The sequence below is a fragment of the Peromyscus leucopus genome, chromosome X (genome assembly GCF_004664715.2).
Source record: "Peromyscus leucopus breed LL Stock chromosome X, UCI_PerLeu_2.1, whole genome shotgun sequence".
Taxonomy (NCBI): domain Eukaryota; kingdom Metazoa; phylum Chordata; class Mammalia; order Rodentia; family Cricetidae; genus Peromyscus; species Peromyscus leucopus.
The window spans coordinates 3,350,131-3,365,969 of record NC_051083.1 but is presented as its reverse complement, the minus strand read 5'-3'; the positions used below and the strand labels follow the sequence as shown (position 1 = coordinate 3,365,969).

General features: G+C 68.9%; 3 protein-coding genes across 3 annotated transcripts in view; 1 reads left to right on the top strand and 2 right to left on the bottom strand.

The window, feature by feature from the left end:
- The window catches only part of LOC114689413 (dehydrogenase/reductase SDR family member on chromosome X homolog), an 8,578-nt gene extending 4,996 nt beyond the window's left edge, over positions 1-3,582 (top strand). The window contains 3 exon segments of the mRNA XM_037199236.1: positions 764-1,022; positions 2,212-2,418; positions 3,358-3,582. Coding sequence (XP_037055131.1) covers positions 764-1,022; positions 2,212-2,418; positions 3,358-3,582 — 691 coding nt within the window.
- A 447-nt stretch (positions 3,583-4,029) lies between these two features.
- Positions 4,030-13,873, bottom strand: LOC114689412 (collagen alpha-1(I) chain-like). The gene is given in 16 exon segments (XM_028863709.1): positions 4,030-4,051; positions 4,328-4,430; positions 4,433-4,540; positions 4,841-4,936; positions 4,939-4,962; positions 5,013-5,148; positions 5,214-5,392; positions 5,892-6,746; positions 7,564-7,682; positions 8,781-8,963; positions 10,818-11,035; positions 11,088-11,241; positions 11,834-12,078; positions 12,080-12,094; positions 12,339-12,421; positions 13,219-13,873. Coding segments are annotated over 16 exon segments (3,195 nt in total).
- A 1,266-nt stretch (positions 13,874-15,139) lies between these two features.
- On the bottom strand, positions 15,140-15,833 carry LOC119086631 (neural Wiskott-Aldrich syndrome protein-like). The gene is made up of 2 exons (XM_037198994.1): positions 15,565-15,833; positions 15,140-15,505 (listed from the first exon to the last, which is right to left on the bottom strand). The coding sequence occupies exons 1-2, from the start codon at positions 15,822-15,824 to the stop codon at positions 15,352-15,354; spliced, it is 414 nt and encodes a 137-aa protein (XP_037054889.1). The 5' UTR covers positions 15,825-15,833; the 3' UTR covers positions 15,140-15,351.
- Positions 15,834-15,839: the final 6 nt, after the last annotated feature.

Here is a 15,839-nt window from a genome sequence, read left to right as displayed (position 1 = left end):
TCCTGGCTCATTTGCATACTGGGTGCCTAGGATCTCAGGTAAATGGGTGGGCGGGGCCTCCCAGGTCTCATTTGCATAGACACTCGGGCCCTGGGCTCCCGTGTACATGTGTGGGCGGGGCCTCCTGGGCTCATTTGCATAGAAAGGCCCTGGGCTCCCGAGTAGATGTGTGGGCGGGGCCTTCTCGCCCTCATTTGCATAGAAAGACCCTAGGCTCGAAAGTTCACGTGTGGGCGGAGCCTCCCAAGCTCATTTGCATATGGTTCGGGCATAGTCTTGCCCGTCAATAGGTGGGTGGGGTTTCCAGGGCTCATTTGCATATGCAGATCCGACGTGATTGGTTCCCAAGACCCTCGACTCCTCCCCCTGGGACCCTGATTGACAGCTGCCTCCCCTCCCCACCACCCATTCCCTACCACTTCCTTTCCTGCTCCGGCCCCCCCTGACCACTTCCTGCCTTCCCTGACCACTTCCTGTCCCCACAACCCCGGCCCCTGACCACTTCCTGCCTCCCCTGACCACTTCCTGCCTTCCCTGACCACTTCCTGCCCCCCCTGACCACTTCCTGCCCCCCAACCCCGCCCTGACCACTTCCTGCCCCCCTAATCCCGCCCCTGACCACTTCCTGCCCCCCCTGACCACTTCCTGCCTTCCCTGACCACTTCCTGTCCTCCCTTCCCACTTCCTGTCCCCCTTCCACTTCCTGTCCCCCACCCACCTCCCCCTGACCACTTCCTGCCCCCCTGACCACTTCCTGCCCCGCCCCTGACCACTTCCTGCCCCGCCCCTGCCCCCTTCCTCCCCGCAGCGGGCGTGATGCTGGCGCCCCGGGGTCGCGCACGGCGGACGGGTTCGAGCGGCACCTGGGTGTGAACTTCCTGGGCCACTTCCTGCTGACGCTGCTGCTGCTGGACGCCCTGCGGGCCGCGGGGTCGCGGGGTCGGAGGTCGCGCGTGGTGGCCCTGGGCTCCGCCACGCACTACGTGGGGGACATCGACCCGGAGACCATGGCGGACGGGTGAGCGGGGGGGGGGGGGCGGAAGTGGGGAGGAAGTGGGCGGAAAACGGGTAGGAAGTGGACAGGAAGTGGGTGGAGGGGCGGGAAGTGGGCGGGAAACGGACAGGAAGTGGACAGGAAGTGGGTGGAGGGGCAGCAATGGCAGGACTTGGGTGGAGGGTTGGGAAGTGGGCAGGGAAAGGGCAGGAAGTGGGTGGAAGACAAGAGGAAGTGGACAGGAAGTGGGCAGGAAGTGGGTTGAAGACAAGAGGAAGTGGGCAGGAAGTGGGTGGGAAAGGCAGGAAGTGGACAGGAAGTGGGTGGAGGGGTGGGAAGTGGACAGGAAGTGGGCGGAGAGGTGGAAGTGGACGGTAAGTGTGGTAGGAAGTGGGTGAAAATGGAGAGGAAGTGGGTGGGAAAGGACAGGAAATGGACAGGAAGTTTGAGGAGGGCCAGGAAGTGGGTGGAATCTGATAGGATATCGGTGGGAAATGGACAGGAAGTGGGTGGAGGGGTGGGAAGTGGGTGGAAATGAATAGGAAGTGGGTGGGAAATGGACAGGAAGTGCGTGGACAGGAGGAAGGTTGGGTGGAAACGGAGAGGAAGTGGTTGGGAAACAGACAGGAAGTGGATGGGAAGAGGGTGGAGGGGCGGGAAGTGGGTGGGGAAAAGAAAGGAAGTGGGAGGAGGGGCACAGACGGGGGTGGAGATGATCAGGAAGTGGACAGGAAGTGCGTGAAAAGGACAGGAAGTGGGGGGAAATGGACAGGCAATGGGTGGAAAAGGACAGGAAGTGGGGAGGAGGGGCAAGAAGTGGGGCGGAAATGGACAGGAAGTGAGTGAAAGAAGACAGGAAGTGGGTGGAAAAGGACAGGAAGTCGGAAAAGGATAGGAAGTCAGTGGAAATGGAGAGGAAGTGGGTGGAGGGGCGGGAACTGGGATAAAAATGGACAGGAAGTGAGTGGGACGGAACAGGAAGTGGGTGGAAATGGACAGGAAATGGGTGGAAAAGGGACAGGAAGTGGGTGGAGAGGGACAGGAAATATAGAAATGGACAGGAAGTGGGTATAGCCAGACAGGAAGTGGGTGGAAAGGAACAGGAAGTTGACCAGAAGTGGGTGGAAAAGAACAGGAAACGGGCCGGAAGTGGGTGGGCGTGCCCGGGGTGGCCGTGTCCGACCTGACCCGCCCCCTCTCCCCCACCCCCCCCGCAGCGCGCCCGATTCCCCCACGCGGCCTACGCGCGCAGCAAGCTGGCCCTGGTGCTGTTCGCGCGGCGGCTGCAGCGGGTGCTGACCGAGCGCGGCGACCCCGTCACGGCCACCGTGGCCGACCCCGGGGTGGTGGACACCGCGCTCTTCCGCCGGGCCGGGTGGGCGGCGCGGGCCCTGCAGCGGGGCCTGGGGTGGCTGCTCTTCAAGGTGGGTGCTGGGGACTGAGCGCGCGGGTGGGGGGGTGTGACCGAGCGCGGGGGTGCTGACTGAGCGCAGGGGGTGCTGACTGAGCACAGACAGGGTGGGGGGGTCGGGTACTGAATGTGAGTACTGAGCACATGGTGAGGACTGAGCGCACGGTTGTGAGGACTCCACACGAGTACTGAGCGCACGATCACGAGTGACTGTCGTGGGTACTGAGTACCGAGCGTGAGTACTGAGTGCTTGGCTGAGTACCGAGTGCATGGTCACCAGTACTGAGCTTTAGTACTGAGCACACGATCGCGAGTGCTGAGACGCCGCGGGTACTGAGCGCATCACCATGAGCACTGAGCCCAGGGTCGCAAGTACTGAGCTTATGACCGTGAATGACTGTGCTGAGTACTGAGCAGTGAGCGTGAGTACTGAGTACCAAGCGTACCGAGTACCGAGTACTGATTATCAAGTACTGAGTCCTGAGCATGAATGCTGAGTGCAAGTACCGAGCGCATGATCACGAGTGACTGTCGCGAGTACCGAGCAAAGTACCGAGTACCAAGTACTGAGTACCGAGTACCGAGCACAGGATCACGAATGACTGTTGTGAGTACCGAGCACAAGCACCGAGCACGAGTACCGAGCGAGTACTGAGCGTGAATGCTGAGTACAAGTACTGAGTGCAAGTACCGAGCGCATGATCACGAATGACTGTCGCGAGTACCGAGCAAAGTACCGAGTACCAAGTACTGAGTACCGAGTACCGAGCGCATGATCATGAATGACTGTCGTGAGTACTGATGAGCACCGAGCGTGAGTACTGAGTACTGAGCACAAGTACCGAGCACAAGTACTGAGCCCAGGATCACGAATGACTGTGACGAGTACTGAGCATGAGTACCGAGTACCCAGCACCCCGCACTGACCCCGTCTCCCCCCCCGCCCCCGCAGACCCCGGACGAGGGCGCCTGGACCCCGGTGCTGGCCGCGGCCGACCCCGCGCTGGAGGGCCTCGGGGGTCGCTACCTGCGGGACGAGGCCCCGGCGGAGCCGCTGGGGGTCACGGGGGCCGCGGGGCTGCAGGACCGGCTGTGGGCGGCCAGCGGGCGGCTGGTGGGGGCCGCGGGGGTCACAGGGGGTGGGGACACCGGGGCGGGGGGCGGGGCCGACCTCTGACGCCATAAAGGACTCTGCACAGCACCCGGGTCGTCACTGTGTGAGTTTTGTGGGTTTTCCTGGTGGGCGGGGTCTCGGGGTGGGCGGGGCCGGGAGTGAGGGGCGTGGTCTGCGGGAAGAGGGGCGGGGACGACGTTTGATGCTCATAAAGGACTGTGCACCAGCACCCGGGTCTGACTTTCTGTGGTTTTGGGGGTTTTCGGGGTGGGCGGGCCAGGGAATGAGGGGCGGGGCCTATGGGGCGTGGGTGGGGCCGCGGGGGTAAAAATGGGGTCACGCAGGGGTCACGCGAGGGCACGGAGTCGCCCAGGTTCGTAGCAGGGGTGGCCGGGGGTCACGTAGGGGTCGCACGGGGGTCAGGTAGGGTCGTCAGGGGTCAAAGGAGGTCAAACAAGGTCACACGAGGTCATATTGGGGTCAAATGGGGTCACGCGAGGAGACGGGGGGTCACACGGGGTCACATGATGTCCTAGGAGGTCAAGCAAGGTCGCCAGGGGTCACAGGGGGGTCGAAGTGTCATCACGTGGGGTCACACGGGGTCATCCGGGGGTCACACAACGTCACACGAGGTCAAAATGACGTCACCCGGGGTCACGGGGGTCAAATGACGTCACCCAGGGTCACGCAGGGGTCACGCGGGGTCAAAACGACACCACAGAGGTCAAATGACGTCATCTTTATTTCTGGTGACCCCAATGACCCCGTGACCCCCGCTGACCCCGTGACCCCCCCCCCCCCCCGCCGCGGTCACTTCCGGGCCAGCAGCACGTCGTAGGCGCCCCCCGTGCGGCGCACGCGCACCCGGGGGAACCCGGCCCGGGCCAGCAGCGCGCGGTACTGCGCTCGGTCCTCTCGCGGCCCGCGGTCTGCAGCAGCATGTTGAGTGACAGCAGCAGCGCCCGCAGCGGGCCCCGCCCCCCGGGCGCCAGCAGGGCCTCCACCACCAAGATGGCGGCGCCTGGGGGGGGCGGGGGGGGGCGGGGCGGACTCAGTTTCCCCCCCCCCAGGGCCTCAGTTTCCCCCCCCCCCAGGGCCTCAGTTTCCCCCCCCAGGGACTCAGTTTCCCCCCCCAGGGCCTCAGTTTCCCCCCCAGGGCCTCAGTTTCCCCCCCCAGGGCCTCAGTTTCCCCCCCCCAGGGCCTCAGTTTCCCACCCCCAGGGCCTCAGTTTCCCCCCCAGGCCTCAGTTTCCCCCCCAGGTGAACCCCGGATGACCCCGGATGACCCCCCTGACCCCCCGTGACCCCACCCCGACCCCACCTGGCCCCCCGGCCGCCCCCAGCCGCCCCAGCAGCCGCGCGCAGGCCGCGTCCGGGAAGTCGTGCAGGACCCGGGCCAGGACGTAGAGGTCGGCGGCGGGAGGCGGGACCGGAAGAAGTCGCCTGCGGGCGGGCCAAGAGGGCGGGGACAGGGGGCGGGGCCTCGGGGTCACGTGGGGTCGTGGCTTCGGTTTCCCCCACAGGACTAGGTTTCCCTGGGGTGGGCGGGCCTGGTTGGGGTGGGGGGCCCTGGGGTGTGGGCGGGGCCTGGGTGAGGTGGGCGGGGCTCTGGGTGAGGTGGGCGGGGCCCTGGATGAGGTGGGTGGGTCAAGGTTGGGGTGGGCGGGGCCAGGGTGGGGTGGGCGGGGCCTGACAGTGGGCGTGGCCGGGGAAAATGGGCGTTCCCAGGTCATTGGGCGGACAGGAAGTGGCGTTTCCAGGATGATGTAGGTGGGCGGGGCCAGGTGGGGAGGCAGGGACTGGATGCGGTGGGTGGGGCCCTGGGTGCGTGGGCGTGGCCTGGAAGTGGCGTGGCCCAGGGAAATGGCGTATCCTGGGGTGGTGGGCGGGAACAGGAAGTGGGCGTGTCCAGGATGATGTGAACGGGGCGGGCAGAGTGGGGTGGGGCCAGGTTGGGGTGGGCGGGGCCCTGGGTGGGGTGGGCGGGGCCTGGGTGGGGGGGCGGGGACCTGGGTGGGTGGGCGGGGCCTGGGTGGGGTGGGCGGGGGGGGTGGGGTGGGCGGGGCCTGGGTGGGTGGGCGGGCCTGGGTGAGGTGGGCGGGGCCCTGGGTGGGGTGGGCGGGTAACTGTGCGGTGGCGGGCCTGTGTGGAGAGGCGTGGCCCAGGGAAATGGTCGTTTCCCGTGGCGTTGGCAGGAACAGGAAGTGGGCATTTCCAGGATGATGGGCGGAGGGCGCAGGGGGGGGTGGGCGGGGCCTGATCAGGTGGGCGGGGCCCTGGGTGGGGTGGGCGGGGCCCTTGATGGGGTGGGTGGGGTCAAGGTTGGGGTGGGCGGGGCCAAGGTGGGGTGGGAGGGCCAGGGTGGGTCGGGCCTGGAAGTGGCGTGCCCAGGGAAAATGGCGTTTCCCGGGGTGTTCGGGCGGAACAGGAAGTGGGCGTTTCCGGGATGATGTGGCGGGCCCGGGGGTGGGCGGGGCCCTGTGTGAAGTGGGCGGGGCTTGGAAGGAGGGCGGGGCCCTGGGTGAGGAGGGCGGGGCCCAGGCTGAGGTGGGCGGGGTCAGCCTGTGTGGGCGGAGCCAGGAATGGCGAGGGGTGGGGCCGGGGGTGTGATGGGCGGGCCTTGGTGCTGTGGGCTGGGGGGTCCGGAGTGCGGGGCCTAGTGTTTCTTGGCGGGGGAAAGAGGTGGGCGGGGCCTAGGGGTGGGGGCGGGGCCTGGGGTGAGTGGGCGGGCCCAGGGTGCTTGGGCGGGTCTGGGTTGAGCCCGGGTGGGCGGGATCCATGACGTGGTGGGCGGGCCTTGGGAGGGGAAGGGTGGGACCCTGGGGAAGCAGGCGGGCCTGTGTTTGGGGCGGGGCCAGGACAGTGATGGGCAGGGTTGGGTGGTGGGCGTGCCGGGCGGTGGGCGTGTCCCCGGGACCCGGAAGTGGGCGTGGTCTCCGGGTGGGCGGGCCTGGAATGGGCGTGGCCCGGGTAAAATGGGCGTGGCCAGGGAAAATGGGCGTTTCCCCGGGCGGTGGCGGGAACGGGGAAGTGGGCGTGGCCCGGGTGACGTGGGCGTGGCTCCCCGGGAAACCGGAAGTGGCGTGGCCTCACCCGGCAGGAAGCGCAGCCCCGCGGACCCCGGAAGTGCGCGCGCGCGGCGGCCACGACGGCCGGGGCCTCGAAGACGGAGACGGCGCAGCCGGGGTAGAGGCGGCGAGGGCGGCGGCCAGGGGCCCCGGAGCCGCCTGCGGGGTGGGGGGGCGAGGGGGACTCAGCCGCACCGCGGTGCCAGCCGGGGACTCAGTACACACACAAGCACCTGTGGGGACTCAGCTTCAGCACCTGGGGGACTGAGCCGTGGGACCTAGGGGAACTCAGGCACAGCACTCAGGTGGACTCAGCACAGCCCTGACCACACCAGGACCCAGGCACCACACTCAGGGGGACTGAGCCCAGCACCACGGTGGACTGAGCACCTCACTCGGGAACTCTGTTTCAGCACTTGCGGGGACTCAGAGCGGGCCGGGACTCAGACAGCGTCAGGAAACCAGCACGCCCTGGGGAGACTTAGCTCAGCACCCGTGGACAGACAAAGACTTCAGGGACCCGCACCAGAGGACTGCACACCGGGTCTCCGGCCAGCTCCAGGGGACCCAGCACAGCACCCAGGTGACTCTGCATAGCACTGAGGAGGAGGAGCACAGCACGCGGGGACCAAGCACAGCACTCTGACGTACTAAGCACAGCACCCACATGAGGACTTAGCAAAGCACCAGGAGACTCAACACTCCATCAGGACTCAGCCCAGCACTGGAGGACTCAGCGCGGGCGGGGGGACTCAGCACAGCACCCACGGGACTCAGCACAGCACTGACACACGAGGACTCAGCCCAGCACCAGGACTCAGCCCAGCACCGAGGACTCAGCACACACCCAGAGGACTCAGCCCAGCACCAGAGGACTGAGCACAGCACCCAGAGACTCAGAACCAAGGAGGACTCAGCACCAGCACCCAGAGGACTCAGCGCAGCACCCGCCCCCCCCCGCCCCCCCGGGCCTCACCGCCGACGTCGCACACGACCCGGAAGGGCGAGAGGTCGAAGGCCGTGAGGACGCGGGGGCCGCACACGCGCCAGGTGTCCTGCAGGGCGCGCATGAAGGACAGTAGCTCCGCCTCCGACCTGGGGGGGGGGTGGGCGGTCAGGGGCAGGGGGTGGGCGGGGTTCAGGGTCAGGGGCGGGGTGGGGGTCAGGGGCGGGTTTGGAGCGGGGTCAGGGGCCAGCGTCGGGCGTCAGGTGGCGGGGTCAGGGGTCAGGGCAGGTCAGCAGTGGGGGCAGGGTGGCAGGCGTCAGGCGTCAGGCAGGGCAGGGGTCAGCGTGGGCTGGGTCGGGGGTCAAGGTTCAGGGGCAGGAGAGTCAGGGGTGGGCTGCGCGTTCGGGGGTCAGGTCCAGAGGCGGAGGTCAGGGTGGGCGGGTCAGGGGGCATGCCAGGGGCTGGCGCCTCTGATGACGGGGTCAGAGGCGGGCGTGGCGGGGTCAGGGCGGGGTGGGTGGGCGTCAGGGCTGGGCCTATTGACGAGGCGTCAGGGGAGGTGGGCAGGGTCCGGGGGTACGGTAAGGCGGGTTCAGGGCCGAGTAGGCGGCGTCAGTAGGCGGTGGGCGGGAGTTCAGGCCGGGGGTGGGCAGGTGTCAAGGCCGGGTCTGATGCGGGGCTCCATGGCTGGCGGGTCGGGCCGGGTTGGCCTCCTGGGTTGGGCGGGCTGAGGTGGGCGGGGCTCCCGGGGTGGGCGTGGCCTCCCTTGCCGTGGGCGGGCTTCAGGAACTCAGCGCAGATCCCCCGGGTGTGGGCCCGGTGCTACCCATGCGAGGCGTGGGCGGCGCTCCCGAGTATGGGCGGGGAGGTCACCAGCGCAGTGGGCTTGTGAGCTACCCCGAGGAGGGCAGGCCGGCTGCTGGAAAACAGGCGACAGGGGTGGGGTTGGCGTCTCAGGGTAGGCTGGGCCCGGCCCAGGGAGCGGGGTTCCGGGTGGGCGTTGGCCCGGGTGTGAGGGCGTGCTAACTCCAGAGGGCGTGTCCCGGAAGTCGGGGCGTGTTCCGGAAGGGCGTTTCCGAAGTGGGCGTGGGTTAACGCTATGTGTGACCGGAAGTGGGCGTGGCTAGCACTGGGAGATCGGAAGTGGCGTGGCTAGCACTAGGGGAACAGGAAGTGGGCTCGGCTAACTATGGGGCGTGTCCCGGAAGTGGGCGTGGGTGGTCCCGGAAGTGGGGGGCGTGGCCGACCTGTAGATGGCGGCGAACGCCTCCCTCCGTCGTGTCTTCGCCCCCGGCCTGGGCAGCTGCGGGTTCCGCCCCCGCCTGTGGGTGGCGGGGCGGCTGGGCGTCGGGGTGCGGCGGGGCCGGGCGTCGGGTGGGCGGGCTGGGACGTCGGGGTGGGCGGGGCCTGGGGCTTCAGAAACCTCAGTTCTGGGCTCCGCCCACCCGGAGTGGGTGTTGAATGACGTCATCCCGGCCCCGCCCACCCCCGGCCCCGCCCACAGATCCCAGGAGCGCCCGGAGTGACGTCATCTCGTCTCCCGCCCCCGCCCACCACACAAACCCCGCCCACCCGGCTCCCAGGTCGTCAATCACGGCCCCGGCCACAAAGCAGGGCCCGAGGGTGACGTCATGGGATCCCGAGCTCCGCCCACGCCCAACACAAGCCCCGCCCACCACACAACAAACCCCGCCATCTGTGCTTTTCCCATGACGTCACTCAGGCCCCGCCCACGAGCTTGGGAACAAGGATGATGTCATGGGATTCTGAACCCCGTCCCGGTCCCCGCCCCCGACCCCGAGGCCCCGCCCCTGACCCCCCAGACCCCGCCCACTCACCCAGGCCCCGCCCAGGCCCGCCCAAGCCCTGTAGGCCTGTCCTGTGACCTCCAAAACCCACTTCCTGTTGTTGTGTGACCCCAACTTCCTGTCCTGTGACCTCCAAAACCCACTTCCTGTCGTTGTGTGACCCCAACTTCCTGTCCTGTGACCTCCAAAACCCACTTCCTGTCGTTGTGACCCCCACTTCCTGTCCTGTGACCTCCAAAACCCACTTCCTGTCGTTGTGACCCCCACTTCCTGTCCTGTGACCTCCAAAACCCTCTTCCTGTCGTTGTGGGACCTTAACTTCCTGTCCTGTGACCTCCAAAGCCCACTTCCTGTCGTTGTCTGACCCCCACTTCCTGTTGTCCTGAGATTTCCTGTCACCCCGTGCCCTCTCACCCTGACTTCCTGTTGTCCTGTGACCCCAACTTCCTGCCATCCTGGGACCCCTGACCCTGTGACCCGGATGCCGGGCCCCCTGACCCCAACTTCCTGTCGTCCCTCGACTTCCTGTTGTTCTGTGACTTCCGGACCCCACACTTCCCCCAGGCCCCGCCCACTCACCGCACGGACCTGCCCAGCCCCGCCCCCAGGTCCCCAGGCCCCGCCCACTCACCCCAGGCCCCGCCCCAGGTCCCCAGGCCCAGCCCACTCACCCCAGGCCCCGCCACTCACCCAGGCCCCGCCCCGACCCCCAGGCCCCGCCCACTCACCCCAGGCCCCGCCCCCGACCCCCAGGCCCCGCCCACTCCCTCCCCGGGCCCCGCCCACTCACCGCATGCCCCGCCCAGCCCCGCCCCTTCCTCCCCGGGCCCCGCCCCCTCACCCAGGCCCAGCCCCGCCCACGCCCCGTAGGCCCCGCCCCCTCCCTCACCGAGGCCCCGCCCACTCACCGCACGGCCCCGCCCGGCCCCGCCCACGCCCCGTAGGCCGCCGCCCCCAGGTCCCCAGGCCCCGCCCCCGACCCCAGGCCCCGTAGTCCACGCCCCGAACCCCAGGCCCGCCACTCACCCCAGGCCCCACCCACTCACCCCAGGCCCCGCCCACTCATCCGAGGCCCCGCACCTGACCCCTCACAGGCCCCACCCACTCACCCAGGCCCGCCCACGCCCCGCCCCCGACCCCCGAGGCCCCCCCCAACACCCGAGACCCCACCACTCACCGCACGGCCACGCCCAGCCCCGCCCCCTCATCCCAGGCCCCGCCCACTCACCGCACGGCCCCGCCCCCTCCCTCCCCGGGCCCCGCCCACTCACCGCACGGCCCCGCCCACGCCCCGTAGGCCCCGCCCCAGGTCCCCAGGCCCCGCCCCCGACCCCAGGCCCCGCCCACTCACCGCACGGCCACGCCCAGCCCCGCCCCCTCCCTCCCGGGCCCCGCCCACTCACCGCACGGCCCCGCCCAGCCCCGCCCCCGACCCTTGAGGCCCCGCCCCCTCCCTCCCCGGGCCCGCCCACTCACCGCACGGCCCCGCCCAGCCCCGCCCACGCCCCGTAGGCCGCCGCCCCAGGCCCCGCCCCCTCACCCCGAGGCCCCGCCCACTCACCGCACGGCCCCGCCCAGCCCCGCCCACGCCCCGTAGGCCGCCGCCCCAGGTACCGCAGCATCGCGCGCTGGCTCCGGGCCCCGCCCCCAGCAGGAGCTCGCGCCAGGGCGGGGCCAGCGCGTAGGAGGAGGGCCTGCGGGGAGAGGGGCGGGCCAGGGGCGTCAGTCAGCGGGGGACACGCCCACCCGGAAACCCCGGACCCCGCCCCCCAGCAGGAGCTCGCGCCAGGGCGGGGCCAGCGCGTAGGAGGAGGGGCCTGCAGGGAGAGGGGCGGGGCCGGGGGCGTCAGTCAGCGGGGGACACGCCCACCGGGAACCCCGGACCCCGCCCACAGCCCGGCTGTCAATCAATCGATCCGTTCCTTGTCAGCCCCTGGGTGCTGGGGCTCAGTCCTCCCGAGTCGTCACCCCGGGTGCTGTCACTCAGTCCCCCCGAGTGCTGAAGCTCAGTCCCTCCAAGTCGTCACCCCTGGTGCTGGGTGCTGAGTCCCCCTAGTCTTCACCCCGAGTGTTGATGCTCAGTCTCCCTGAGTCGTCACCCTGGGTGCTGGCTCTCAGTCTTCCCAAGTGCTGACGCTGAGTCCCTCCAGGTGCTAATGCTCAGTCCCCCCTCGTCATCACCCCGGTGCTGTTGCTCGGTGCCCCATGAGTCGTCGCCCTGGGTGCTGCGTGCTGAGTCCCCCCGAGTCTTCACCCCGAGTGCTGATGCTCAGTCCCCCGAGTCATCACTCCGGGTCCTGGTGCTCAGTCCTCGACTCGTCACCCTTGAGTGCTGATGCTCAGTTTGCCCTGAGTCGTCATCCCCAGGTGCTGGGTGCTGATGCTCAGTCCCCCAGAGTCGTCGCCCCGGGTGCTGGGTGCTCAGTCCCCCAGGTGAAGGCGCTCAGTCACCCCAAGTTTTCGCCCCGGGTGCTGGTACTCAGTCCCCCCACGTTGTCACCCCAGGTACTGGGTGCTCAGTCCCTGGGTCGTCGCCCCGGGTGCTGACGCTGAGTCCCCCGCCCGCGACCCCCGACGACCCCGTGACCCGCTCACCGGCGCCCCCGCCCGCCGCAGCAGCCCAGGCCCTCGCAGGCGTCAGCAGCAGCCGCGTCCCGTGGGGACTGAGCCCAGCACCCGCGCCACCGCGCCGCCGCCAGGGCCCCGGGGCCAGGGCCTCGAAGACGCCGAGGTCTAGAGGCGGCGAACAGGACCTGGGGGGCGGCGGGGGGGGGGCGGGGACTGAGTACTCAGCACCCGGGGGAGGGGGGGGCGGGGACTGAGTACTCAGCACCGGGGGAACAGGGGACTGAGCACCAGCACCCAGCACTCCATGTACTGAGCACCGGGATCCCCAATGACTGAGCACCAAGCACTTAATGTACTAAGCACCCAGCACCCTCAGCCCCGAGCCCCCATCCCCGCAGGGTACCGAGCCCCAGCACCCGCCCCGCCCACCTGGGAGGCCATGAAGCCGTGCGCCAGGTCCATCAGGCGCCGGAAGTCGGCGTCCTCGGGCCCGGGGCGGGGGCGGCGGCCATCTTGTCACGGGCGTGGGGCCGGGGCGGGGGCGAGAGGTGAGGACTGAGTCCCAGCACCCGGGTCAGGGGCGAGAGGTGAGGACTGAGTCCAGCACCCAGGGCTTTAAAGGCTGAGCCCGGGGGGGGGGGGGGGGAAATCCCGGTGACGTCAGCGGCTGATCCGGGGGCGGGGCCTGGGTGACGTCAGAGGGGCGGGGCCTGGCGGGCGGTGACGTCAGCGGCTGATCCGGCTCAGGGGCGGGGGCGAGGCCTCCCATGAGGCTTCGGGTCCAAAGGGGACTGAGCGCCCAGCACCCTGGACTGAGCACCGGGCGCCGAGCACTGTGGACGGAGCACCGAGCACCAGGGACAGAGCCCTGGACATCAGGGACTGAGCACCGAGCACCTAGCACCCTGGATGGAGCACCAAGCACCCGGGACTGAGCACTGAGCATCCCAGACTGAATATTGAGCAACTGGGACTCAGCACTGAGCACTCAGCACCTGGGACTGAGCACCGAGCACCCAGGACTGAGCACTGAGCAACTGGGACTGAGCACTGAGCACTCAGCACCCTGGATGGAGCACTGAGCACTGGGGACTGAGCACTAAGCACCTAGCACCCAGAATGGAGCACCAAGCCCTGGAGACAGAGAACCGAGCACCAGGACTGAGCACCAAGCACCCGGGCGGAGCACCCAGAAGTCAGGACTGAGCCCTGACTCATTGGATGGGGAACCGAGCACCCAGCACTCGGGGCTAAGCACTGAGCGCCAAGTACCTCGGAGCACCAAGCACACAGACTGAGCACCGAGTACTGAGCACCGAGCACCTGGGACTGAGCACCGAGACCCCCGAGCCCTGACCCCAGGGATCACAGACGCCCAGAGCCCCGCCCCTGGGGATGATTGACACTCGCAGCCCCGCCCACAACGAGGCCCCGCCCCGGTTGATTGACGCCCGCAGGCCCCGCCCACCCCGAAGATGATTGACGACCAGAGCGTCGCCCACCCCAAAGCCCCGCCCACCCGGATGATTGACACCTGGAGCCCCGCCCACCCGGGATGATTGACACCCGCAGCCCCGCCCACCCTGGATGATTGACACCCGGAGCCCGCCCACCCCGGATGATTGACACCCGGAGCCCCGCCCACCCGGATGATTGACACCTGGAGCCCCGCCCACCCCGGATGATTGACACCTGGAGCCCCCGCCCACCCTGGATGATTGACACCCGCAGCCCCGCCCACCCCGGATGATTGACGCCCGGAGCCCCGCCCACCCGGGGATGACTGACACCTGGAGCCCCGCCCACCCCGGATGATTGACACCTGAGTCCCGCCCACCCCGAGCCCCAACCCCGGGAATGACGGACACCCAAGGCCCCGCCCCCGGGTTGATTGACGCCCGCACCCCCCCCCCCCCGTCTCCTAATCCGGCCCCGGCCCCGATCCGCTCTGATCCGGGTCTCATCCGGCTCAGGCCGCCCGGGGCTGACGCAGGAGCCGCCCCGCCCCACCCGGGGACGGACGTCAGGGGTCACGGGGTCACGGGGTCACGGGGTCACGGGCGATGCCCCACAACGGTGACCCCCGAGGCCGAGCGGGGGCGGGGTGCTGCGCACAGTGATTCCCGGACACGGTGACCCCGAGTTCGGGCGGGGGCGGGTGCTGCGCACAGTGACCCCGGAACTCTTGACCCCCGGGGCCCATGTGTGACACCTGAGATCCCGATGTTGGGCGCCCCCAGGTGCTGCGCACAGTGATCCCAGACATAGTGACCGGCACCCGCGGCCCTCACCAGTCACTGCGCTCCGAGCACCCGGCACCCCGAGCCCTGAGTCCTGAGCACGCAGCGCCCTAAGTACTCAGCACTCATCACTGCCGACTGAGCCCCCAGCACCTCAGCACTGAGTCCCGAGCCCCGAGCACCCCAAGGACAAAGCCCACTGCACACTGAGCAGGCAGCACCCCAGTGACTCGGCACCAGCACCCCGTGCACCGAGTCCCGAGCTCGCAGCGCCTCAGCACTGAGCCCCAGCACCCGAGCACTGAGTCCTGAGCTTGCAGCACCCCGAGCGCCTCGGTACTGAGCCCCGAGCACCCTGAGCTCTGACCCCGCCCCCCGCCCGCTGACCCCGCCCCTGACCCCGCCCTCCCGCCGTGAATGACAGCCGGGCCCACGCTTGGGTGACGTCAGCCCGGAAGGCCCGCCCTCCCGCCTTGAGTGACGGTCCGCGGGGATGACGTCACCCCGGAAGGCACAGGAAGTCCCTCCCTCCCGCCCTGACTGACAGCCGGGAACCGGAGAATTCTGATTTCCGAGATGGACACTTTGTGGGCGGGACTTCCTGTTTCCAAACTTGCCATTCGAAAGCGAGCGGGACTTCCTGTTCTGCAGATTGACGCCTCCTGGCGATTAGGGACTTCCCAGGGGCGGGACTTCCTGCTTCTGTGATTGACACCCTGTGGGCGGGACTTCCTGCTTCTGTGATTGACACCCTGTGGGCGGGACTTCCTGTGTCCGAGATTGACACTTGGAGGACAAGAGTTCTTTTCTCTGAGACGGACATCCCAGGGGCGGGACTTCCGGTTCCCATGACTGAAACCCCCGATGTCCGACTCCGCAAAGTGCTGTGCACAGTGATCCCAGACACAGCGTCTCCCCCCGATGTCAGACGCCGTCGGGTGCTGCGCACAGTTCCCCCCCCACAGACACGCTCACACACAGACCCCGGACTCCGGGCCACAGCGCTGGGCTTTATTGTCTCACACGGGGGTCGCACGGGACGCCGACCCCTGACCCCACGGGGCCACACGGGAACCGGGGAAGAAAAAAAACAATCACCCGCGGGACTCAGTCCTCCTCCGCGGGCTCCAAACAGAAAATGGGCGGGGTGATTGGGGTCAGCGGGGTCATCGGCGGGGTCACCGGGGGTCAACGCCATCAAGTCAGGGGGGAGGGAGAGGCGGAGGGAACCAAAAAAAAAAACAATCACCCGCGAGACTCAGTCCTCCGCGGGCTCCACGCGAAAAAAGGGCGGGGTCATTGAGGTCGGCGGGGTCAATGGGGTCACCGGGGTCATCCGCGGGGTCACCGAGGCCGCCCCGCCCCTCACCGGCTCCAGGCGCCGCCCGGTGGCGGGGCGACCTCGACCTCGACCGTGACGACCTCGGGGTTGGGGTCGGGGTCGCGCGGTGGCGGCCGTGGCGGCCGTGGCGGTGGTGCTCGCGCTCCCGGGCTCGGTCCTTCTTCTCCTCCTTCTCCTCCTTCTCCCCGCGCCGGCGCCGTGGTGGGGGGGCGGGGGAGTGGGAGGGGGGGGCGGGGCCTCCCGGTCGCCCTCCCTGCGAGCCGTTGGGGTCGGTGACGACGTCATTGCCCCGCTGGGTGATGACGTCATTGCCTTGGTCACTGATGACGTCATCGCTTTGCTCTCTGG